Source organism: Chelonia mydas, chromosome 1 (assembly GCF_015237465.2).
Source record: "Chelonia mydas isolate rCheMyd1 chromosome 1, rCheMyd1.pri.v2, whole genome shotgun sequence".
Lineage (NCBI taxonomy): Eukaryota > Metazoa > Chordata > Testudines > Cheloniidae > Chelonia > Chelonia mydas.
In genome coordinates this window covers 290,485,341-290,510,504 of record NC_057849.1, presented here as the reverse complement: position 1 = coordinate 290,510,504, position 25,164 = coordinate 290,485,341, and the positions used below count along the sequence as shown (strand labels likewise).

The 25,164-nt window shown below is 45.5% G+C and overlaps 3 protein-coding genes across 7 annotated transcripts in view; 1 reads left to right on the top strand and 2 right to left on the bottom strand.

Moving 5' to 3' along the window:
* The window catches only part of RPAP3 (RNA polymerase II associated protein 3), a 49,361-nt gene extending 44,263 nt beyond the window's left edge, over positions 1-5,098 (bottom strand). For 2 of the 4 annotated variants that reach the window (XM_043548717.1, XM_037887669.2), the window contains exon 1: positions 4,814-4,968. The gene's annotated coding sequence lies outside the window, so the exon portion shown is untranslated. Of the gene's footprint in view, positions 1-4,813; positions 4,969-5,004 lie in introns of those variants that run through there. The other 2 variants (XM_037887668.2, XM_043548721.1) reach the window with 2 other exon arrangements.
* Positions 744-4,693, bottom strand: LOC119564721 (zinc finger MYM-type protein 1-like). Its single transcript, XM_037887673.2, has 2 exons — positions 3,569-4,693; positions 744-3,480 (listed from the first exon to the last, which is right to left on the bottom strand). The coding sequence occupies exon 2, from the start codon at positions 2,584-2,586 to the stop codon at positions 925-927; it is 1,662 nt and encodes a 553-aa protein (XP_037743601.2). The 5' UTR covers positions 2,587-3,480; positions 3,569-4,693; the 3' UTR covers positions 744-924.
* An 85-nt stretch (positions 5,099-5,183) lies between the features above and the next one.
* On the top strand, positions 5,184-17,794 carry ATP23 (ATP23 metallopeptidase and ATP synthase assembly factor homolog). Of its 2 annotated transcripts, XM_007064004.4 has the most exons (6): positions 5,184-5,355; positions 7,926-7,971; positions 8,537-8,618; positions 12,275-12,412; positions 14,464-14,547; positions 17,254-17,794. In XM_007064004.4, the coding sequence occupies exons 1-6, from the start codon at positions 5,184-5,186 to the stop codon at positions 17,455-17,457; spliced, it is 726 nt and encodes a 241-aa protein (XP_007064066.2). In that variant the 3' UTR covers positions 17,458-17,794. The 2 variants fall into 2 exon arrangements, with proteins under 2 accessions (XP_007064066.2, XP_037743600.1); XM_037887672.2 differs by lacking the exon at positions 12,275-12,412.
* The last annotated feature ends 7,370 nt before the right edge of the window (positions 17,795-25,164 follow it).

Genomic DNA, 25,164 nt, shown 5'->3' with positions numbered 1-25,164 from the left:
GAGAACAACTAAGCTTAGGACACACACACCCCTGGCTATTTTATGCAAGCTTCACCTTCCTAGCATGCTGGCTTTGTAGCTCAGTGGCGCTCAACTTTTTCTAAACAACCGTACCCCCTTCAGGAGTCTGATTTGTCTTGCGTAACCCAAGTTTCAACTCACTTAAAAACTACTTGCTCACAAAATCAGACAGAAAAATACAAAACTGTCAGAGCACGCTACTACTGAAAAATTGCATACTTTCTCATTTTTATCATATAATTATAAAATAAATCAACTGGATTATAAATATAATACTTATATTTCAGTGCATAGTATACAGAGCAGTATAAACAAGTCATTTACTTTGTAGTTACATCACTAGTGCTTCTTATGTAGCCTCTTGAAAAAATAGTCAAATCTCTAGATGAGTTGATGTAACCCCATGGAAGACCTCTGCATACCCTGGGAGGTACATGTACCCCTGGTTGACAAGCACTGGTGTAGATCACAGTTTAAGGTGCCTAACTCTTCCATGCATGGTAGCGGCGTCTCAGCACCTGACTCAGCCTCAGTGGATCCCAGGGCTGTTACTAGGATGCTCAGTGTTGCAACGCCTAAGCAGGGCCGGTGCAAGGATATTTTGCGCTCTAGGCGAAACGTCCACCTTGCGCCCTGCGCCCCCCCTTTCCCCGGAGCATCGCTTATTAAAATCTTTCAAAAACGAATACTGCATAATGTGGCATTGTTCATTAGAATTAATACACGTTCAGCTTGAAAATTTATTAATTTCATTATTTAGTCTACATATTTAATCAAAATAAATTAATAACCTGACAGTGTTGACATTATTATTGTTTTTTACTTTGCACAAAATAGCATGGATCTTAAAATAAATCACATACATTAAACACAATATACTGTCACAGAGTGACACGTTATAATTTAGAATTTATTTTTCCACGCTTTCAGTTTAGCAAATTTAGAAACAAGTTCCTCCAAGTCAATGCTGCAAGCAATGTCATGTTCTATTGACAAGGTAGATAGCCCAACAAGTCTTTGTTGCAACACTGATGTTCTCATGTATGTTTTTATCAACTTGAGCTTCGAGAAGCTGCGCTCACCACTGGCCACAGAAACTGGGAGAGTCAAGAGGATGCGAAGAGCAGTAACTGTGTTGGAGACACTATCTGTCAGCTTATTTTTCCAAAGGAAGTTCAATACATCTTGTGGTGATGCAGTCTTTTGGACTCGTCTTGTAATAGCTTGCAATTCATTGCACAAGTCAAAGGCATCAATATCTTTGGATTCACCATGTTGCAAAGCTTGCTCCAGATTCAAGCAATGTTCCATAATTTGCTTTGGTCTTGTATTTTGCAAACTGTAATCATCATATAGGAAGCCAAATACTGAACTAATTTGCTGCATCAATGTTAATCTTTCTTCAACCAAATATACTGTTGTGTCGATGACTGCAAAGTAAAAGTTCACTTTGAATTTTTCTTTTGGATTATAAATAGGTTTGTCATCTGCTTCATATGTGAACTGCTTCCTCTTTTCTCTAATACAGATTGTATCTGGTTCAAAAAGTGCCAGTACATCCAATTCCTCCGCAAGTTCACCTGCATCTACCAATGTTTTCTCAAAGTCTGTGTCAATTCTGTGGCCTACAAGAAACTTCTTGATTTCTCCAAGTTGATTAATGGCGTCACTTATGTCAAATTCTTTCGCCTGAAGTTGTCTGCTAATCATGTTGATCTCAAACAATATGTCATACCACACAACAAGAGAAACAAGAAACTTGAAACTAGAAATGGCTTTTGCAAGATCCTTTGCATCAACTTGTGACATATTGCCAGATGATCCAGTTAGAGTAGTATCATCATAGATCTCTAGCAGAGCATCATAGATGTCACCAAGCTGATAGCGAAGAGGTTTCAAGGCATCAATTCGACTTTCCCATCTTGTTTCACTCAATGGTTTAACTGTGAGATTAGATACGTGGTGTGTTAGAACTTCCCAGCGACGTGTAGAAGCGGAGGAATATACATAAACACGTTGTACTAAATCAAAGAAGGCGGTTGCCTCCAAACAACACTTTGCAGCATCACTAACAACCACATTCAATAAATGTGCACTGCAAGGAATGAAAAAGGCTCGTGGATTAATATCCAAAATTATTTGCTGGACACCATTTTCTTTCCCTTTCATATTGCTCCCATTGTCGTAGCCTTGACCACGCAAGTTTTCTATAGGCAGTGACATCTCTTCTAACTGATGAAGAATAGTTTCTGTCACACCAGCTCCAGTTGTCTCCATAAGCGACACAAATCCCAAGAAGTGTTCCTTTATGCATACTGATTCAGTCTCATTCTCTGTCTCTGAAGTCGGCCTATCCACAAACCAAATGATCATGGTCATTTGTTCAACATGGCCTGCATCTGGTGTACAATCTAGAATGATTGAAAAGTATTTTGCAGCACGAGCAGATGCTAGGATTTTTTGTTTGATGGCATTGGATAGAAGCTGAATAAGCTCATTCTGTATGCCTTTCCCTAGGTAACGTACATGCATCTTGTCCTTAATCCTGCGAAGATGCTCATCCATAAGCGGGTCAAACAAAGCTAGATATTCGACAAATTTGAGGACGTTCCCATTACCAGAAGTGTGCAGGTTTTTTTGTGTTCCCTGAAAGGCCAGGTTTTGTATACCAAGAACTCTGACTAAAGCAATCAGACGTTCTAGTATTTGCTGCCAATACTTTTCTTCTTGCTTAAAGAAGCACAAATGTTCTTCATCAATTGTTCTCTCGTATTTCAATCACAGTTCAAGTTCCTTCCATGTTTGAACATTTGTCAAATATTGACTGCTTTTCTTGTGCTCTGAAAGAATTGCAGACATATTTTTCCAATCCCTTGAGCCTTTTCCAGAAAGAGATGATGTGCCAATAGTACAACTGGCAAACAACTTGCAGCAGAAGCAAAAGCAGAATCATTTGATGTGGAATACTGCAGCCACTGATGGTGCATTTCTTCTCCATTAACAAGCCTACGTTTGAAATGAATTGTCGAGAATTTTCTCTGCTTACTATCTTTGGGAAAATCGAACTGCTGAACTTGTTCCAGCTCATGTTCCACCAAAATTTGTCTGACTTGATCATCGCATTTGGCCCAAGTAGCAGGATCACTAAAGCTCAAATTCAAACAAGTGACATTTTCGCTTTCACGCTCTTCCAAGTTTTGATCCTCATGTGTTTCATATGATTCGTCTTCAATATTCAGATTATGTTCTTCAAACTCTTCTTTAACTTGTGAAACTGTCATCCCGACCTCCATCTCTGCTTGATCCTTTGGCATTGGACTACCTTCATCTCTGGCCAGTGGACGTAGATACCTCAGAAATGAACCTTCTTGCTTTCTTTCTTCTTTTTGCTTATCAGCCTTCTGCTTACAAAACTGTGCCCCAGACAATTTTTCTCTATCTGCCATGAGGCTGTATCAACTGAAACCGAAAAAAATGAAATTTTATTCCTATCAGTTCTTTTTCTTGTTCACTATTAAAAGTAAAGGATAGAGAACATGTCACTTACCAACTATGAGTCACTCTTTGAATTTCATCAACGGGTTAAGTGGGGAAGAGACGCACACTGGGTTCAGTCAGTGATGGTTCGAGTTTGGCCGGGAGGAGAAGGGATGCAGAGTGGGTTTGGCTCAGTGGGGGATTGGGTTTGGCTGGGGAGCGGAAGGGAAGCAGACCAGGTTGAGTCAGTGGGGTATCAGGTTAGGCGGGGAAGGGAAGCAGACTGGGTTCGGTCAGTGGGGGTTCGGGTTTGGCTGGGGAGTGCAAGCGGAGTAGACCTGGTTTGGTCACCTAGAAAATCGGGTTTGGCTGGGGAGGGGGGATAGCGTGCAATCTGGGTTTGGCCGGGGGGCGGCGTAGGATTCAAAGAGCCATAAGGTGAAATTGGCGCTCTCCTCTCCAGTCCCTGACATGCAGCAGCGGGCCAAGTGCACTTGCAACAGGGCAATGGGAGCGTGTCGCCTGCTTTGCCTTCACAAGTCCGTCCTGCTCCCGGGCTGGGGATTTGAATGCTGGGCTCTTGCTCCGGCAGCAGGGGCGTGGGGCAGGCAGGATAATGTATCTACCAACACAGCAATCTGTAGAATTATCGATTCACAATCAAAGGACTTCACTGGATTTCTAAATGGCAGCAGTCGGAGATCAATTCATTGGGAGCATGGTTTTTATCACCTGCTTGCAGTCTGCAATCTAATCAAAGGACTTCACTAACCACTGGCTTTCTAAAAGGCAGGAGAGCAATCCATTGGGAGCATGGCTCTTTTACATCCTCCCTACCATCTGCAATCTGCTGCCAGCCTCTTGATTGATATGTGGGCCTACTTTTGGGGACCACTTTTTGGCACCCCCAAATCTTGGCCCCCTAGGCAGCCGTCTAGTTTGCCTAGTGGTTGCACCAGCCCTGCGCCTAAGTGCCTTCGTTGACCCCAGGCCTTACTCTCTCCCTGCCTCAGTTCCCCATCTACAGACTGGGCCAGCAGCGCTGTTCACAGTCCACTGGTGCCCCCCCAGGGGCTCAGGCGCTGCCCTGATGGGGGCGGGGAAAGGGACGGCAGAGGCGGGGCAGGCCAGGGTCCCTGGCGCCTCACATGCCCCCAGACGTTGCAACCGCTCTCTGGCGGTGCGGAAGCAAACGTGACTGCTCGGGCTCATCCCCCGACAGGTGCCACCTCCCCCCCCGGCCAGGAGACCAGGGACCCAGCCGCCCCGCCCCCGGACAGGTTGAAACCGCCGCCCCGCGCTCTCCAGACTCCACCTTGCGCCGGGTGCCGCCGCCGGGTGCCGCCTCCTCCTGCCGCCGCTAGCGCCGCCAACCGCGGCCGGCGCTTCCCAGAGTGCACCGCGGCTGGGGCTGGAAACAGAGTCACCCACGCTCCGCGTGACGGGGCCTCGGCCCAGCTGCCGCCCGCACCCCGCCCCGCGCAGCGCCGCTCCGCGACCACTCACCCCGAGCGACCGTTCCCGCTGGTGTCATGGCTGCCAGCGCCGCCCCTCGGCTCGCAGCACGTGGTGCGCAGCCGCCCCGGTGATTGGCGGGGCGGGGCCGGAGTTGACCTTTGCCCGGGAACCGCCGCTGCTGGGGGCATGTCTCCAACCCGCCCGTGAGCGCCCGGGGAGCCGGGCCCATGGATCGGAGCGAGCCGCCGCCGCCGGAGGTGGCCGAGGGGGAGGATTTCGGTTACCGGCTCTTCCCGGAGCGGCGCAGCGAGGCCAAGCCGCCGCGCAGCTTCCTGGCCACCAGCCTCTTCACCTTCAACCACAAGTGCCGGGTGATGCTGAAGATCGCCCTGGACACAAGTAGGCACCGAGGGGGGCTCCCGAGCCCTGGGGGCGCGGCGGGGTCGGCTCTGAGCGCGGGGCTTGAGGGGCCGGCCAGGCCGGGGGCGCAGAGCTTCTCCCCCAGGGGCCGGGTGTCGTGTGAGAAGCGGCGGCCCGGTGCTGCCAGGAGCAGTTACTGATGTTAGAGCTGCTCGCTGACCTAATCTGCCAGGGGGCCGGGGGCAGCGAGCTGGGGCCAGTGGCAGTTACGCATCCGTAAGGCTGTTCTTATTTGCTGACTTGTCCGAACTTGCTAAAACTTAACCGTGGTGTGGGATGGAAGCAAAGTCTTCAGCTTCCAGAGGACCCTGCCTGGTGTCCATAAGTGTCAATCGCTTCTTAATGGAGTGAGGTCATTTAAACATCATGTGTTTTGCGGCTTCATTTACTGTGCTCACACAACATAGCAAGTGCACTACCCGAAACACAGATGTCCTTGCTAAAGCTATTAGCATGTACTTATACATATTTTCAATGAGTATTTGTTCTTAAAATATACATTAAATATCACAGTGACAAGCATCTGCACACTTACAAAGGTAAATGATGAAGTGCTAAGACAGGGATGGGCAAACTTTTTGGCCTGAGGGCTACATCTGGGTATGGAAATTGTATGGCGAGCCGTGAATGCTCACAAAATTGGGTTTGGGTGCAGGAGGGGGTGAGGGCTCTGGCAGGGGGTGTGGACTCTGGGGAGGGGCCAGAAATGAGGAGTTCAGGGTACAGGATGGGAATCTCCAGTTTGGGGCAGGGGGTTGGGATGCGGGGGGGGGGGGGCGGGGAAACAGGGTGAGGGCTCCGGCTGGAGATGTGGGCTCTGGGGTTGGGCTGGGGATGAGGGATTTGAGGTGTAGGAGGATTGGCTCCAGGCTGACACCGAGGGGTTTGGAGGGCAGGAGGGGGATCAGGGTGGGGACTGGGACACGGGGGGGGGGGGTTGGGCTCTGGCTGGGGGTGCTGTGGGGTGGGACCATAAATGAGGAGTTCAGGGTGCGGGAGGGGACTCCGGGCTGGGGCAGTGGAGTTAAGGGCTCTGGCTGGGGATGCAGGCTCTGGGGTGGGGCTGGGGATGAGGGGTTTGGGATGCAGAGGGGGCTCCGGGCTGGGATCGAGGAGTTGGAGGGGAATCAGGGCAGGAGCTCGGGACACGGGAGGGGCTCAGAGGTACAGGCTCCGGGCAATGCTTATCTCAACTAGCTCCCGGAAGCAGTGGCATATCCCCCCTCCAGCTCTTACCAGAGGTGTGGCCAGGCCTCGGGGTACCACATCAGGGGGTGGGGGATGGCGCTTACCTCCGGTGGCTCCCCGTCCCTGCTGCTCCTGGCGGAGGCGCGGCCAGGCAGCTCTGCAAGCAGGCATGTGCCAGGCTGTCTCTGTCTGAAGGCCCCACCTCCTGCAGCTCCCATTGGCCGCAGTTCCCGGCCATGGGCTGGGAGCCACAGAGTCAGTACTTGGGGTTGGGGGACGGAGGCAGCGTGCCTGGAGAACTGCCTGGCTGTGCCTCCGCCAGCAATAGCAGGGACAGGGAGCTGCCGGAGGGGAGCCCCCCCATCTGGAACCCTTTGCCCCAAACTCCCTCCCAGAGTGCGCCCCGCAGTCCCTCCCACGCCCCAGCCCCCTGCTGGCCCCACACCAACCGCACTATAAATCGGACTTTCCGTGCAGATTAGAGATGCCGGTTTACAGAGCTTGCTGGTTGGTGAAGTGCTAGATAAAAGAGCTTTTACTGTATTGATTTTGGCAGTGCAGTGGGCAGAGATGGGGGGGGGGGATATTTGGAGCTTTTGGCATCTGTGAAGATACTGTAGGAATTGGTTTAATTGTGAGTAATGGATGTTTCTGTTAAAGTGACCACCTCTAAAAAGCCCCTTCATTGTTCTTGGGCTTTTGTCTTGCTATGTAACTTTCCTTGTTCATCTTCCATATCTGCACTAATTCTGGTTAATTAATTAAGAAAATAACCTTCCAGAAGTGGCTGCTATATGTTCTTTTTACCCAGAAGGCCCTTTTCTGTAGATTGAGGGCATATACTAATTCTACACTTAGTCTCCATTATTATACACTGAGGCTGGGTGTTTACTACATATGCTACACCATACTACAGTATCAGAAAGGGACTTTTCTCATTGTCATAATAAATCCACCTCTCTGAGAGGCCACAGCTAGGTCGACCAAAGTTTTAGGTGGAGGTCTGGCTTGACGCTACATTACGCTAAGTTCTGTACAGGATTCAGAAGTAGTGGCCTCTACACAAGCATTTGCTATTTCAACTATGTCTGTGTGCCCTGCAGTGAATTGAGCATTGTGTGGCTTTGAATGTCATTTTTAATTAATCTGAACTGGGACAATTGTAAATTGACTTCTCATCCAGTGCTTTTCCAAAGAAAGTCGTACTGCTCTTAGTTTAAGATGCAGTGTCAATTCATCACCATATAATGATAATTGCATAAATCTCACTTCGTAATTATCTTTTATGTAATAAATAACTGAACTTTACTTGCTGTACAAAATTTTGTGTAGAGAAATTGATTGCAGCACTGTTTTTCTAGGTCCTTATGCTCAACTTCTTCTTGATGCTATGAAGCAGTCTGGCTGGTAGGTCAACCTCTGACTTGTGTGTTCTATATTGACTTCTGGTATGATGGGATAGCCTAATTTTGGCAATTAATTGGTCTTTGACTATTAGCAGTAAATATTCCCAATGGCCTGTGATGGGATGTTAGATGGGGTGGGATCTGAGTTACTACAGAGAATTCTTTCCTGGATGTCAGGCTGGTGAGTGTTGCCCACATGCTCAGGGTTTAGCTGATCACCATATTTGGGGTCGGGAAGGAAATTTCCTCCAGGGCAGATTGGTAGAAGCCCTGGGGGGTTTTCGCCTTCCTCTGCAGCGTGGGACACGGGTCACTTGCTGGAGGATTCTCTGCTCCTTGAAGTCTTTAAACCATGATTTGAGGACTTCGATAGCTCAGACATAGGTTAGGGGTTTGTTACAGGAGTGGGTGGGTGAGATTCTGTGACCTGCGTTGTGCAGGAGGTCAGACTAGATGATCATAATGGTCCCTTCTGACCTTAAAGTCTATGAATCTATAGTGAATGGATTTTCCTTAGCAATCTTATTTAAAATTTGCCTCTAACATCATACTTCTTGACCTTTCAGCACTGTTTATAAAGATCGGCACTTTGCCTGTGAAGACTGTGATGGGTGTGTCAGTGGAGGTTTTGATGCTGCAACATCACAGGTGGGCGTTGATGTTAACTATTTTAATACCTACAAAGTGAAAAAGATTGCAAGAACATGTATTTATAATCAAAATCAGATTTTTAAATGTTGGAAGTTTGATTTAAATACATAAAAGAAAGTTAACTTTAAAATTTGGTAGATCCATGCTTGTCCTTAGCTACTGACGCTTCTTTGTAAAGTGCTTTGAGCTGTGTTAATGAAAAGCACTATGTACGAGTTATTATTTGGAGATAACACCACTAATATTAGTACACAGCAGGTTGAAGTCATGGTTAATGGAGAAAAATAGTGGGATCCTCAAAGTTCTCAGTGATGCAGATGACCTGCCTGGGATCTTTGAGGGATTGTAGGATAACTATAAAATGACAGAATTAGGGTTATCTTAAATTTGTTTAAGGAAATATATGTGTTGTAAAGAAAGGCCCATACTAGCAAGTAGAAGGAAGGCCTTGAAAATAATGAGTTACAGACCAGAAGAAATGAACTAAGGGAGGATGTGTGATTCAAAGAATAATAAAATAAAAGAGAGCTTCTGAAAAGAAGGCCTCTAATCGACGGGGTGACTGCAGATTAGTTTTAAATAAGAAAGAGAATCTGTCTTAAAATGAGCCAGCATGGCCCTAACAACCCCACGTACCAGTGTTACCTAAAAATTAGGGCCTATGTAAACCCAGATGCAAAGGAAAACCCATTTGGTCAGCAAGAAGGAGGGGAAGAGATTGTAAATCTTATCTGGATTAAGACTGGAAATAAGGGTACACGATCTCAAGTTGTTTTTTAGCTGATGTCAGTAATTGGCAATGACATCTCTTGATTGTTAAAGGGTATAAAATGTAAACTCTTAAAGGGTTCATTGCTAATACTTGTCTGACCATGTTGGAGCCGACCAATATGATGGAATACATCCAATATTCAAGGAGCTGACTGAGGCGATATCTGAGCCATTAGAAAAAAGATGGAAGAGATTCTAGAGGACTGGAAGGGGGCAAATACACAGTAGAACCTCAGAGTTATGAACACCTTGGGAATAGAGGTTGTTCGTAACTCTGAAATGTTTGTAACTCTGAACAAAATGTTATGGTTGTTCTTTCAAAAGTTTACAACTGAATATTGACTTAATACAACTTAGAAACTTTACTATGCAGAAGAAAAATGTCGCTTTTAACCATCTTGATTTAAATGAAACAAGCACAAAGTTTCTTTACCTTGCTAAATCTTTTTTTTAAACTTTCCTTTTTTTTTTTTTTTAGTAGTTTACAGTACTGTACTGTATTTGCTTTCTATGTTTGTTTTTTGGTTTTTTGGTCTCTGCTGCTGCCTGATTGTGTACTTCCAGTTCCCAGTGAGGTGTGTGGGTGACTGGTCAGTTTGTAACTCTGAGATTCTACTGTAGTGCCAATCTATACAAAGGAAAATAAGGACATCATGGGGAATTACAGACCAGTCAGCTTAAGTTCAGTACTCGGAAAGATAATGGGGCAAATAATCAAGTAATCAATTTGCAAATACCTAAACGATAATAAGATGATGAGTAACAATCAGCATGGGTTTGTCAAGAACAAATTGTGTCAAACCAACCTAATAGCTTTCTTTGACAGGGTGAGTAGTGGGGAAGCGGTAGGTGCGGTATACCTTGACTTTATAATGCTTTTGATACTGTCCCGCGTGACCTCATAAACAAACTAGGGAAATACAACCTAGATCGGGCGGGCAAACTTTGTGGCCCGAGGGCCACATTTGGGTATGGAAATTGTATGGCGGGCCATGAATGCTCACAAAATTGGAGTTGGGGTGCAGAAAGGGGTGAGGACTCTGGCTGGGGGTGTGGACTCTGAGCTGGGGCCAGAAATAAGGAGTTCAGGGTGCGGGAGGGGGCTCCAGGCTGGGGCAGAGGGGGTGAGGGCTCCGGCTGGTGGTGTAGGCTCTGGGGTGGGGCAGAGGATGAGGGGTTTGGGGTGCAGGAGGGGGCTCTGGGCTGGGATTGAGGGGTTCTGAGGGCAGGAGGGGGATCAGAGCATGGGCTTGGGGTGCGGGAGGGGCTCAAGGGTGCAGGCTCTGGGCCGTGCTTATCTCAAGCATCTCCTGGAAGCAGCGGCATGTCCCCTCTCCAGCTCCTACGCGGAGGAACGGCAGGGTGGCTCTGCACACTGCCCTGTCCTCCGATGCCATCCCTGCAGATCCCATTGGCTGCAGTTCCCGGCCAATGGGAACTACAGGGGCAGTGCTTGGTGCAGGGGAAGCGCGCGGAGCCGCCTGGCTGCCCCTAAATGTAGGAGCTGGAGGAGGGACATGCTGCTGCTTCCGGGACACGCATGTGCAGAACGCTGCGACACGGATGCGCAGAACGGACCCCATCTCCGTCTGGAGCACGAGTGTGGGGCAAGCCCCAGACCCCGCTCACCAGCAGGAGCTTGAGGGCAAGATGAAATTGGCTGGCAGGTTGGATGTGGCCCGCGGGCCGTAGTTTGCCCACCCCGACCTAGGTGGAGCTATTATAAGGTGGGTGCATAACTGATTGGAAAACCGTTCCGAGAGAGTAGTTAGCAGTGGTTTGCAGTCAAGCTGGAGGGGCATATCGAGTGCAGTCCCCCGGGGATTGTTCCTGGGTCTGCCTCTGTTCAATATCTTCATAAATGATTTAGATAATGACGTAGAGAGTACACTTATAAAGTTTAGGGTATTCCACTTAAGAAGGAACAGTCAGTTCGACACATACAAAATGGGAAATGACTGTCTAGGAAGGAGTACTGCAGAAAGGTGGATTAAATATGAGTCAACAGTGTAACACTGTTGCAGAAGAAGAAAACATCATTCTGGGATTTGTCCGCAAGAGTGTTGTAAACAAGACATGAGAAGTAATTCTTCCACTCTATTCTGTGCTGATAAGGCCTCAACTGGAGTGTTGTGTCCAGTTCTGATGTCACGTTTCAGGAAAGATGTGGACAAATTGGAGAATGTCCAGAGGAGCACAACAAAAATGATTAAAGGTCTAGAAAATATGACCTATGAATGAAGAATGAAAAAATTGTGTTTGTTTAGTCTGGAGAAGAGCAGTCTGGGGGCGGTGGTTATGATAACAGTTTTCAAGTACATAAAAGGTTGTTCCTAACTGTCAGGATAGTTAAGCACTGGAACAAATTGCCTAGGAAGGTTATGCAATATCCATCATTGTAGGTTTTTAAGAACAGGTTAGATGAATATCTGTCAGGAATGATCTAGTTATTATTTAGTCCTGCTTTAAGTATAGGGGACTGGACTAAATCTACTGAGGTCTCTTCCAGTCATACACATGTATGATTTAATGATTATGGGTCTAAGAACCCCTGGGTTTAGCCCATTTGTAAGTATCTTGATCAAATGCTTGTAAAATGTTGGTTTTGGTTTTGGTTTTTGGTTTTTTTTTTTTTTACTATGGGGATGTAGTAAAGGGCTTATTAGTTAGGCTTTTAGGTATGTTTAGAGCAATTGTATAAATACCATTTGGCCTTTGAATTTAATATAGGAATTATGGTTAAATTAGTATTGTAGTGATTGCGTAAATAATTCCAACAGGATCGGGAGTAAAGCCAGTAATACTGTTCAAAGCTAGTACACTCTTGCAAGGAAAATTCCTTTAACTTTCTGCTAAAGACTTCCTATATTTTTGTTCTATAGATTGTTCTATGCCAGAACAATATTCATCAACAATCCCATATGAACCGAGTAGTTACACATGAACTGATTCATGCTTTTGATCACTGTCGTGCACATGTTGACTGGTTCAGCAATGTCAAACATTTAGCCTGTTCAGAGGTAAGTCAATGTGCTTGTCACACACAAGTAGGCTTCTTACTTGAGTCTGAGTGTTACTCACTGGTGGCTATTAGAGGTTTTGGTGCTGAGCCAAACGTTCTGTTCTATCGAAACATAATTCAATATAACTCCTTCTTCATCCTCCTCCCCCACCCACCTTTTGTTGGTTCAATCTAGAGACCAGATTTGTTCAAAGTACAAGTTGAAATACTATATTTTGGAGTTTAACAAACAAATGTAATACATCATACATATTTATCTGCTTCTGATATGTAATGAAGTGATTATCATGTTTCAATAGCTACAGAATAAAAACATGTAGATGATAGTACAGTATTTATAAAGTTCCTTTTTCTACAAATACTGATATTTTGCATAATCTTCATAGTTGTATATTAGAGTTCAAAAGTAAGGTTAATAACAGAAGTGACTCTTCCTGTAAAAATATTTACTTATTATTTCATTGACTGTAGCCTAAATAATCATAAACCTCTGTTCATGACACTCTAATCCTTTCCTGGAGAGTGGTTATTACCAGATTGAGTGGCACATAGCTGCTTGTGTAGCATGGAGAACTTGATGGATTATGAAACGAAACTAAGCTACTTACACGGGTTACTAATAGTTCATTTTGGAATATGAACCAGAATTATATGAATATATTTCCATGTAAATGTCATCTTTCTCATTTTGATAAAGTAGAAAACTTCCTCACTGTAACAAAAAAAAATTATTCTATGCCAATAAAGATAATGTAAATATATGGAGTTAAATGGTGTCTGTGTCATTTTAGTTTAAAACATTTAGGAGTACTTTTCAAGAACTGTAAAGAATGATATCTGGAGTTGATAGCAGAAACTTACAGGTTTCATTGTAAAACTGCAGTTTCAGTATTCTGTCCTAATGAGAGAAGTAATATAATGAATTTGCTACCAAAAAGTCAGATTTTATACAGGTACATGAAATTGTATATCATGTTTGCATTTGTTTTACCTGGAGAAGATGCACTTTAAGTGGAAGTCAGCTGTGATTTCTTTGTAATTCGTCTTTGAAATGAATTTGGTTTAGTATCTAGTAGCCACATATACAATATCATTAAAGCCCCTCTGGAATTCAGAAATTTCATTATCTACCTACCTGCTTTTTGTCTCTAAAGGAGTAATAGGGTGCCATTGTGCTGAATGTAAAAAATTAGAACTTAAGATTTAACACAAGATTGGGCTCAAACTTTTCTGGGAATTGCTTGCTTGTACTTTTTGGCCCGTTTTTTGTGTCTAAACAACTTTTGCCCTTTCAGTCTTTTAAATTCACCAGTACAAATACTAGCTTCCTCTTATGAAACAATGATTTATTTTTTTTCTACACATGATTTTAATTTTTTTTTTTTTTTAAATAAACTACTGGAGCAGTGTTTCCCATCCCAGAAGGTAGGCTATACCGGGGAAGCCCCAGACTAGTCTGGAGGAGGGAGAGAAAGTGCAAGGAAGAGAAAGAGAAATGTGCATGACTCTGTCTGTACTTCTCTTAATGCAGCTGTGTTCCTGCTACTGTGGAAAATGCAGCAGGTGGTTCTTTGAAAGCCACTTGCCTGCCTTCCTTGCTCTTACAGTAGTCCCTAATGCAGATGGCAACAGGAGCATCTCACAGGGTTTTCAAGTTCAAGCAGTGGCTCAGAGATCTAATTTTTTCTTCTCTACTCCCTGATCACTCATTTCATCTGCAAGAGCATGTATGACTTGGCCCCCCGGAGTCACCAAGGGATATTCTCTCCAGAACAATATGTAGCCTTTATATAGGAGCGGGGAGGTACTATGAAAAGAAAAAGCAAAAGTACAGGAAAGAGCAAAACCAGGGGAAAAGATGGTGGTCAATGAACCATGCCCTGGCATAGCTGACACCAAGAAGGCAAAGAAGGGTTCAGTGTTCCTCAGTTAAGCACAAAGAGGGAGAATCCACCAGAAAAATACTGGAAACTACTTCATTATGTTAAGACATACTGTAATGCTCTGACTTTTCCATTTATTTTCTGTGGTCTTTTGTTTTCATGATAGATTCGAGCTGCTAATCTCAGTGGAGACTGCTCACTCATAAATGAAATGACAAGATTTAAATTTGGATTAAAACAGCACCATCAGGTAAAGAAGACTGTGCCTTGTAAATAATGCTGACTTATGTTAAGGAACAGTACAGTATGGCTTTGGACTTCATTATCGTAGTCCATCAAGCAATACACCAACTCCTAGCCACAATCTTACCACAGGAAAAACAGTAGATGATGGGAAATCATTGTAAATTTTGTATAATTTTATATTGCCCGCCTACCCATCCATATCTGACTTTCGCCTCCCACTTCCCAAAACCTAAATTTTCCCCTCTAGCTCTCTCACCTTCAGTCCTTTTCCTTTCTGCCTCTCCTAGCTTCCCCTTCCTCAAGTCATCCCTACCTCTCTGTTTTTCTAAATTGCCTCCATACCACTGCCCCACACTCCCCAGCTCTCCCACCCACCTCCCTCCGCTCACCCCTGTATCTGAGGTGTTGGCTGTCATTCTTGTCAATTTCATGGTTCCATCTGGAACTGAAATTGACAAGAAAGCCAGGGTGAGTGGGGGCTCCTGCACCAAGGAGTGGGGAGCTGAGAGCTGTGGGGAGGGGGGCGCACCGGGCTCCTGGTGGGGAGCCAAGAGCGCAGGGAGCTGATAGCCCAGGTGGGGAGCCGGTAGCTGATGGGGGGGCAGCCGGGCTCTTGGTGGGGAGCTGCGTGCGGAGCTGAGAGTCTGGGCTCTTGTGCTCCTCCTCCTCCTCCCCCCCCCCCCCCCCCCCACACACACTGCCCTTCTTAAGTAAATGGAAGCGCTCCTTGTGAGGATGCACACCGCTGACAGAAGGAGGATCGTGTGGACATTAACCACCACAGTAGTTACTGCTGTGGCTGTAAGTCAACCTAACATAGGTTGACTTAAGTTTTTAATACAGACATGCCCCCAGTGTCTCCTCACTCCATTGCCCTCTTCACAGTTTCTCCTTGTACCTGGCTCCTCTCCTCCCTTATATCTGTCTCCTAAGGAGGAGGGAGAGAAGAAACTGCTGCTGGATGGAAACCTGATTTGGTAGTGACTCCTCTTTGTCCCCCTGCTTCTATTGCTCCCAGGCCCTTTCAGGGGAGGGGCATAGGTGGGCCGGGATGGAACTGAGCTGGCTGCAGCCTCTCCTGCCTTGTCAGAAGGATAAAACGGCTCCTTCTGGCAGTAGGCTCCAGTGAGACTCCTACTCTGTGCAGGAGCTAAATGGCAGCTGGCAGGAAGAGGAGAGCTGGCTGAATGCTGCTGCACGAAGCAGCAGCCTGTCTGCTCTCTGTCCCTTTTGCTATCCTTGCTCCTTCCCTTTCTAGCCAGCCAAATGTTCAGGAGACAAATACGTTGTTGATTCCCTCCATCCTACCGTGAAAGCGGCCAGAGATAGGTTGTTTCTATAATTAAGCCTGGATTCTGTTGTCCCACTCTTTGCCTAGTCATGTACACCTGTGCAAAGTTATAGCATTCTCATTTGGTATCATTTTACATTCACTGGCCATTGGTGTGGAATGCTACTGGGTCTCTACTCCAGTCCCTGGAATGCCCTGAGCCATGGAGTCCTGACCACCCAGTGATTGTGCAAGAGGCTTCTCTTGCTCAGAGGTTGGGAACATACCAGGGATTTGCTCCCTTCCCTCAGCTACCTTTGCATCTGGCCCTGAAAACAGATTCCAGAGCTGTGCCATTGAAGATGGAAGGGCTCTAAATGAAGGATAAAACTGAAAGGAGAAGAACCTTCAAGATCAAGCTTTAACATATCTTTTAAGACACTTTCTAAAGGGTTACATTTTTTTAGAAGAAAAATTCCCGCAAAAAATAAGATTTTTGCATTGGTAGAACCAATGCATTTTTAAAAAAAGCTAAACTAGGAGCTTGTGGTTTTTCCAGCTCGAACTACTGCTTAATAAATTAATTACAATGGGTAGTCAGCAAGAACAGAATAAGAGTGACTAGGGTTGACCAGAAGTGTCTTCTGAATTGGATTTTTGCTGAAGCTTTAATTTTTGTTTCCTATGTATGGAAAGACTCAAAAGCCAGTTCAGAATATAAATTTAGTATAGAGTCAGACATGCAGCCCCTTAGTCAGGAAAGGCTCCCCGAGACTTCAGTGGGACTTTTACTTAAGTACAGATTACAGGACTGAACTTGAATAAATCTATTCCTGGCTGATCTAGAGCAGCAATTACTGACAGTGGCTTGGGGATCTTGTGTATCCTTTTCTTCTTTTTAGAGGAAAAGCCCAATAGGTAGCAGTTGCTACAGAAAGGTGGGATCAGGGAAAGTAACCACAGGAGGGGAGAGTGATGGCAGAGGAGTCAAGCCCTCTAGATCTTCTATTTGATGATAGTTGAAAAAGGCTAACTGACACATGGCTGTTCAACTTGGAGCAGATTTTCTCTTGTGTGAATGTCTAAGTTGTACACTTTTTTTTTTTTTTTTTTACATAAAGCCAGAGTTTTAAACTGCATTTGAATTATTGCTACTCAAAGAAAAATAGCATTTCTTCTTATTACATGAAGATTTAGGTGCATAATGAAAATTAAATAGTTAATTTTAGATTAAAGAAAAATACATTTAAATGATCACAAGTTTGTTTTTGAGATCTGTCTATTTGGAATGGTGTCAGTTTTCTGTGATACATAATTAACTGTAACCTTAATGTTGACGCACATGCAATAGGAACTAACATTTAGATAGATCTGTACAAAATGGTTTGTAACTTGTGACCTCAAATCGTAGCTACAATTTTTTCCCCCCATTTCTTTCAGACCTGTGTACGAGACCGAGCCATTCGCTCCATTTTGGCTGTTAGAAAAGTAAGCAAAGAAACAGCAGAAAAAGCTGTGGATGGAGTTTTTGACTCCTGTTTTAATGATCATGAACCATTCGGAAGAGTCCCACACAGTAGATCAGATGCCAAGTATGCTTACAGAAACTTTCAGAACCGGGATCGATATTATGCAAATTTGTAAAGGTGACTGTTAATCATTAGCAGTGCTGTCACACTGAAAACTTAGGAAGGTGCTGGTGGAGAGAGGAAATTCTGACAAGTAAACTACAATTTTGTATGGAAAGCTTACACAAAAGCCAAGTTCCACTGATGAGTTAGAAATAATCTGAGTAAATGAACAAGAGCTGTAAACCATGTATTTCTTCACCTGTTTTTCAGTGTTTCTTTTGACATATCAGATGTTTAATTGAAATGTGTGGATTAATGTGTAAATCTGCTCAGTCCAATTAAGAATTATTTTCAAAATGTCTTTTATCTTTACTGAATAAAGTGATTTAAGATGTTCAGATTTTTACAAATTATGTGTTGTGTAGATATGTCTGTATATGATATTGAAAATTGAGCATTCCTTTTTCAAAGTGGGTACCTAAAGTCAGGATCTTAAATCCACATATGGGCACTTAAGGCTAGGTCCACAAAGGGATTTAGGTGCTTAACTGCTGCTTCAGGTGCCTAAGTCCAATATTTAGATCCTCAAAACCTCTGTTTAGCTGCTGCCAAACCCTGTAGGTGACTACATTTCCTAGGCACCTAAATTTTTGCTGGTAGGCAGCAGTGTCTATCCCAAAATTTTGACACTCAACACCTAAGCCCTGGCAGGATTCACAAATTAGGCATTCCCCTGCCTAACTCGCTGATGCAGTGGTAGTGCTCAGAGGCCACCTTAGGGGATGCCTACCAGATTGGGCTCCATACAAAACAGAAGTGGTGTGATTCCACCGAGTTAGGTGCTGCAACACTGAGCCTAAGTCTCCTTTGTGAATCTTCCCTTTCGGGCTTGTCTACATGGTACGTTAGTGTAGAACCAGTAAGCGTGTAAATTCTAGTGTGCACCAGCATGTTGCACACAAACAGTCTGGACCCTGCTGCGTGCACTAAAAGTTACCTAGAGCACATTGACAGAGTCCTACTTGAAACATGACTATGTCAACACGCAGCAGGGTCCACGTTCATCAGTTAGTGCACAACTCACTTGTGCATGCTAGAATTTACACCCTAGCTGGTGGGCAATAATGTGCCATGTAGACAAACCCTTAAACTCCTTGGAAGATCCAAGCCCTAAATAAATGACTAGATTTTCAAATGAGCACAGAAGCTCCCCTTGACTTCAGTGGGAACTTCTAGGCATTCAGTTTTTGCGCATTTAACCACGTATTTAACTTAAGCTTAGGCATCCACTTCTAAAAATCTTGGCCAGTCTGTTTTATGCTGTTAGTGATTGTTTAAAAATAGTGACTTTTTCTTTTAAAAGTTTAAAGAGGGACAATGAGATACCCTTTCATCTAAGGTGACTACTTACAAATATACAGTTTTGGCCCTTCTCCCATGCAGGGTGCTCCATGCCGTGACTTGTGGGGCTCTTCTCAGATAGACTCCTACATCTGTCCATGTTAAATTACTGAATCGTAACCTAAAGGTTGGTCGTACCCTTTTAAAACTTCTCATGGCATAACTGTGTCAGTCAGGGGTGTGAAAACCCCCATGCCCCCTAGAGACATAGCTATGCCAGCAAAACCACCAGTGTAGACACTGCAGTGCCAACAGAAGATTGTTTCTGTTGGTAGAGTTGACATCATTGGGGGACAAGATGTTCCTGCACCAGCAGAAAAACTCCTCCTGTCACTGTGTGCTTGTTCTGCACCAGGGGGTTCTGGTGGCACAGTTGCACTGCCACAGGCTCTGCCTTGTCGACATAGCTAAGCCTTAAGTCACACACAGCCTTGTGTAAAGGGTCCCAGAAAGATAAGGTCTAAAACAAATAGTAAGTAACCTGCTCACCTGTACTGCTTTTCTTAGCATTATTTCAATTTCAATTGCTCAACTAAAGAAAAACCAACTCAGGTTTTTTTATAGAGTTTTATTAACTATCCTTAACAACATCAACTAATAGCGTAGGATATAAGGTAAAAGTAGTAATGGACTATGATTTTGCTAACACTGGCTAGAAAATTGATTAATACAATAACCATCCAGGTTTTCAGAATCAACACAACCACAATGAAAAACAACAATGAGACTCAATCGCTGTCTTGGGAAGGTGACTTTGTTTAGAGTTTGACTCAGTCCCTCAGAATACAAACTCACTTTTGCCAATTGGTTATGAACTGGGAGGTGTTACCACAGAGGAACCACCACCCAAGTTAAAACAAGACAATTTGGTCAATTACTTGCACCCTACTCCCCTCTTCTCCCCAGGTCTCCTTCCCAACAGATCTATAGTAGTCAGCTCTTAACCTGCTTCCACATAAATTATATTACCCCCAGGATCTTATTAACACTCCTGACTAAAACTCCTACTTTCATATGTGATCTCCTTTTACATTTGTATACACTTAGAACTTGAAAGCCAGTGTGAAATCATTAACTGAAGTTAGGCATGGCTAAATTCAATTTTTATTTTATTTTTATAATTTTGATGGATAACATGCTTGTTAAGCATTTTTTTATTTTTATCAATTTAAATTTTCACAGCTGTGGGAAATTGGGTTAATTTTTTTTTTTTTTTTTATTTAAATGTTCACAATTGCAGAAAATTGTGGGTGGGTCACACTTATTTGGTGACACTGAGATTTAAAAAATTAAAGCTTTGTAACGATTAAAACAAATGTCAACATCATATGTCAAAGCACACAAAGTAAATAGTCTTAAATCAAACTCTAATAATTTCAAGCAGAATTTTCTTTCTTGGCCTTTCTGTAAATTCAGTCATCAATGGAAATATTGTCAGTTTGTGCAAGTATGATGAAATCAACACTTGTTGACATTTACCAATACAAATCTAATCCTTTTCAAACCTAACTATAATAGACCCATGCAGACTGCTTCACAATCTTAGTTAGCAACAGTAACTTGTTCAATTTCAAACTTGTTCAATTTTACAACAATTTTGGTTGGAACCTGCTACAAAACAAGGACACACACTAAGGCTTTGTCTACATTACACAGCTTTTAGCAACATGGCTGTGTCGCCACTGCCGTGCCGCTAAAAGTTGTGCAGTGTAGCTGCTGTTTGTCGGCTCTCCTGCCAACAAAAAAACTTCCACCCCCAACGAGCAGTGTTTGTGTTTTCCCTGCCGACAATGTGCTGTTTACACTGGCACTTGTTGCGGCAAAAATTCTGTCGTTCAGGGTAACACCTCTGAAAGACAAAAGTTTTGTTGTTCAATTGCCAGAGTAGACAAAGCCTAACTCTGTGACAGCCTTTAAAGCACGTTCACAAGCATGGATCTGCCCTTAATTAAGTACCCAGTTTCAGGAAGTAGTCAATTGAGTAATTTGGGTTGTCACCAAGAGAAAGTGTGTGTTACTTATCAACAGACCTTTGCTCAGCTGTCAGTTTTCAGCTCAGTCACTGTTCACAGCAGGAGTTGATGCTGCAAATACAGGCGGAGCAAAGGATGGACCTGACTATAGTCTTGTCCTGATGTGCTAGCAGGCAATCTGAATTCCTGGAAAATAAGACAGTTAAATGTGTCTATCCAAGATAGCCGATGACATCGAGTACTTAGGTGGCCAGCTCAGTCTTCTCCCTTCCAGGTGTCTTCAGCTTTCAGGAAGTGATGCGTTGAAGGAGCTGTTTTATCCCATTCCAGTTGAGTGGTCCAGCTTGGCTCCTCTGGTTGGAGTGCTGCTGTAGACCAATTAGATGATAACTCATACTTCTGCCAAAGATTTGAAATATTCAGTCAAAATGAGAGTTGTCCTCTCACTGTCTAATCAGGGAATGAGGCATCACCTTTGAGCTTTTGCAACTGGGGCTGAAAATTTTCCAGTCTCTTCATACAAAACATCTTGTCATACCAGCTTGTGTAAGACAAGTTAGGCCATAGCTGTTGGTACAACCATCTTGGGATAAACATTGAGCATGGGCTGGGTTGCTCTAGTCAGTAATTTATTTCTGCAATTCGCTTTGCTGTGGTGCATCCCTTGGCCAGCTTCGTAGGCTATGCTTGTTCAAGGTGCAGTTTCTCCATCAGCGCTCTACTAGCTGGTGAAATGTGAAGTTTAAAGTTCATATAATTTATAAAGTTCCAGTGCATTCTTTGATGCTTTTTAAACTTGTTTTAAACAGTCCATTTTACAATGCAAAGTCACTTCAAGAACTGCTGTTCTCCAGCAGGCTGGAACAGATGTATAAATCTTCCATTTCTGTGCTCCTTGTTTTAATAATTCTAGGAACCTTTTTATGCATAGCTGAGCTGGATCTCTACATTATTGATCAAATATTTTTGATTATTCCACTCTCATTGTGTCCTTATAAGATGCTATTTGGTTTCAGTCCTTTTTATTTATTGCTTTTTTCAGTACATGTGTATTTCACCAATTTATAGCATAAACATGCTTGATTGCAAATATTAGCCTTGCTTCTTCACTTTATCACTACACTAAAATAACTCAATATGAATGCAACCTGCTACTTTCCTTAACAGGATTGCCCAAGAGGTAAACCCTGTCATTAAAGTTCGCAATATTTTGCCCCAACCTGTTTTTTGTTCTGTACAAGTGTGATGAGAAGCTGCCCTACATTCTATCACTTGTAGCCAACTTCCATTTTAAAACATAACTTTTATTTAATCACAATAGTTGATTCAATCTGGTTCCCTATTCACCTGTCCCCACTATTTTATCTGGCAATATAATATAGTATCTTAATATTTGATAGTGTGACAGGGTCGGGCTGGATAGCTACAGGAGAGTAATCCTATTGGGATCTGGGAAGTGGGCGGGCAAAGCCTGTCCACTGCTAAAGGATCCCCCCCAGCCTAAGAGGGGGATCCACAGGACCTGGATACCAAATAAATCCAGAGGACAACTAATGAAATAACAAGGACAGGAGTGTGGTCAAAGGGTCAAACGAAGGGAACCGGATGGGGACACCGAGCAGAGAACCCCAGACAGCGCCCACTGCTCCTCAAAGGCGTCAAGGGAGTCAGTGGATGCTGCCCAGAGGAACTCTGCCCGGATACGTGAACGAACCGAGGATCAGAAATAGGCCCCACAGTCACAGGAGACTCCATCGGCCAACCTCCTCACTCTGGTTTTATAGATGGCCATTTTAGGTAGGGCCAGGAGGAGGTCGACCAGGAGATCCTGTGACTTTGTGGGGCCACAGATAGGGAGTGCATAAATAAGAAGGTGAGGGGAAAAGTGCAACCAAAAACGTAATAAAAACGGAGGAGCTGGAATAGGGGCTGCAGCCTGGCACACTCCCAATATATGTGTGCCAGGGTTTCCCTCACGCCGCAAAAGGGGCAGGTGTCTGGGTTGGAGGTGAACCTCGCCAAGAACACGCCCGTGCTCATGGCTCTGTGAAGGAGCCACCAACTGATATCCCTGGCAGGCCTCAGGACCAAGGTAGAAGGTGGCAGGAGGTCCCGCCATTTTGTATCGGGGCGGGACACGAGGGTGAGGGCATGAAGGGTGTGGAGCACGAGCATGTATAGATGTTTCCTTGGCGCGGTTTGGAAGCAGACCGGCTGCATCTCGTGCAGCCAGCTCACAGTAAAGGGGTGAGAGGGTTGGTTGGGTCCACGGGGTAGGGGCCCAATTAAAAGGTCCGGTGGGCCTGGGCTAGAGGGTGGGCGGGGCGTGTCCTCGAGCAGGACCCGGTCGAGGTAAGCTCGAGCAGCGGGTGGCAAAGCGGCCTTCACCTCCTGAAGTACGCGCCGGCGGTGTGAGGTCTGGAGAGCCCCATGCGCCGAGCAAGTGTCAGGGGATCCAGCCAGTCTCCCCGGTCGTAGTCCAAGAGGTCTCCGACTCTCGTGACTTCTGCCAGGATCAAGCTTTGACACACCGAGCAGGACTCCACCACCTGCACACGGAGCTACATGAGAGTAAATTTTTTTTTTGAAGCAAAAAAGGTGTTTTTATTTGCATAACACACTTACAAAGCAAAAACAACAGCATATGCAACGTGTAACGCAACAACCAATCACAATTGTTTTCTCATTAGCTTCAGGCGAGGGAAGTGTTCAAGCTTGCCTGGGCCCAGAGCGAGGGGCTTCCTCGACTCTCGTGGTCTTCCACCCTTCCAAGTTACCTGGTGGCCCAGAGCGAGGGGGCTTCATCAACTCTCAAGGTCTGCCACTCCCTCGAGTTACCTGGCACCACACCCAGTGTCACCAACAATTCCCTCCTTTGAAAGCACCCAACAAGAGGGGCAGGCTGTGGGGTGGACAATCCGGAGGAGGGGGGGGGAGCACGTGCGCCCACGTGTGAAAGGACCCCTCTAAGGTGGTGTCCGCAGCAGCAATGGCTGAGGCTGGGGTCCCTTGCTCTCTCCCCCAATCAAAGGGTCAAACAAAGGGACCCGGACAGGGACACCGAGCAGAGAACCTCGGACAGCGCCCACCGCTCCTCAAAAGCATCAAGGAAGTCGGTGGATGCAGCCCAGAGGAACTCCGCCCGGATACGTGAACGGACTGAGGATCGGAAAACGGCCCCACAGTCACAGGAAACTCCATTGGCCAACCTCCTCTCTCTGGTTTTATAGATGGCCGTTTTAGCCAGGGCCAGGAGGAGGTGAACTAGGAGATCCCGCGACTTTGTGAGGCCACGGATGGGGAGTGCATAAATAAAAAGGTGAGGGGAAAAATGCAACCAAAAACATAATAGGAGATTTGTGAGGAGCCGGAACAGGGGCTGCAGCCTGGCACACTCCAAATATACGTGCGCCAGGGTTTTCCTCACACCGCAAAATGGACATCTGGGATGGGGGTTAGCCGCACCCAGTACGTGCCCGTGCTCACAGCTCCGTGAAGGAGCCGCCAACTGATGTCCCCGACGGGCCTCGGAACCAAGGTGGAATATAGGCTGGCCCACCGGGGCTGCTCACCCTCCAAAGGTGGCAGAAGGTCTTGCCACTTTGTGTTGGGGCAGGACACTAAGGCGAGGGTGTGAAGGGTATGGAGCACGAGCGTGTATAGATGTTTCCTTGGCGCGGTTTGGAAGCAGACCGGCTGCAGTTCATGCAGCCGGCTCGCAGTAAAGGGGTGAGGGGGTCGATTGGGTCTACAGGGCAGGGGTCCAATTAAAAGGTCTGGCGGGCCTGGGCTAGAGGGTGGGCGGGGCGTGCCCTCGAGCAGGACCCGGTCGAGGTAAGCTCAAGCAGCGGTCGGCAAAGCGGCCTTCACCTCCTGAAGTACGCGCCGGGGGATGCGAGGTCTGGAGAGCCCCATGCGCCGAGCGAGCGTCAGGGGATCCAGCCAGTCTCCCCGCTCGTAGTCCAGGAGGTCTCCGACTCTCGTGACTTCTGCCAGGATCAAGCTCTGGCGCACGGAGCGGGACTCCGCCACCTGCACACGGAGCTACAGGAGAGTAATAGAAGGCAGATATATTAGCTCCAGGTTAAGTAGGTCGCTTTTCCCTGGGTAAGGTAACAGGGAAGGTTCCAGAACAATCAGGAACCTTCTGGAGACAATTAAGAAGGTCGGATGGGGCCAGATGCGTTGCATCCGAGAGTGCTAAAGGAGTTGGCGGATGTGACTGCAGAGCCATTGGCCATTATCTTTGAAAACTCATGGCAATCGGGGGAAGTCCCGGACGACTGGAAAAAGGATAATGTAATGCCCATCTTTTAAAAAGGGAAGGAGGAGGATCCTGGGAACTACAGGCCATTCAGCCTCACCTCAGTCCCTGGAAAAATCATGGAGCAGGTCCTCAAGGAATC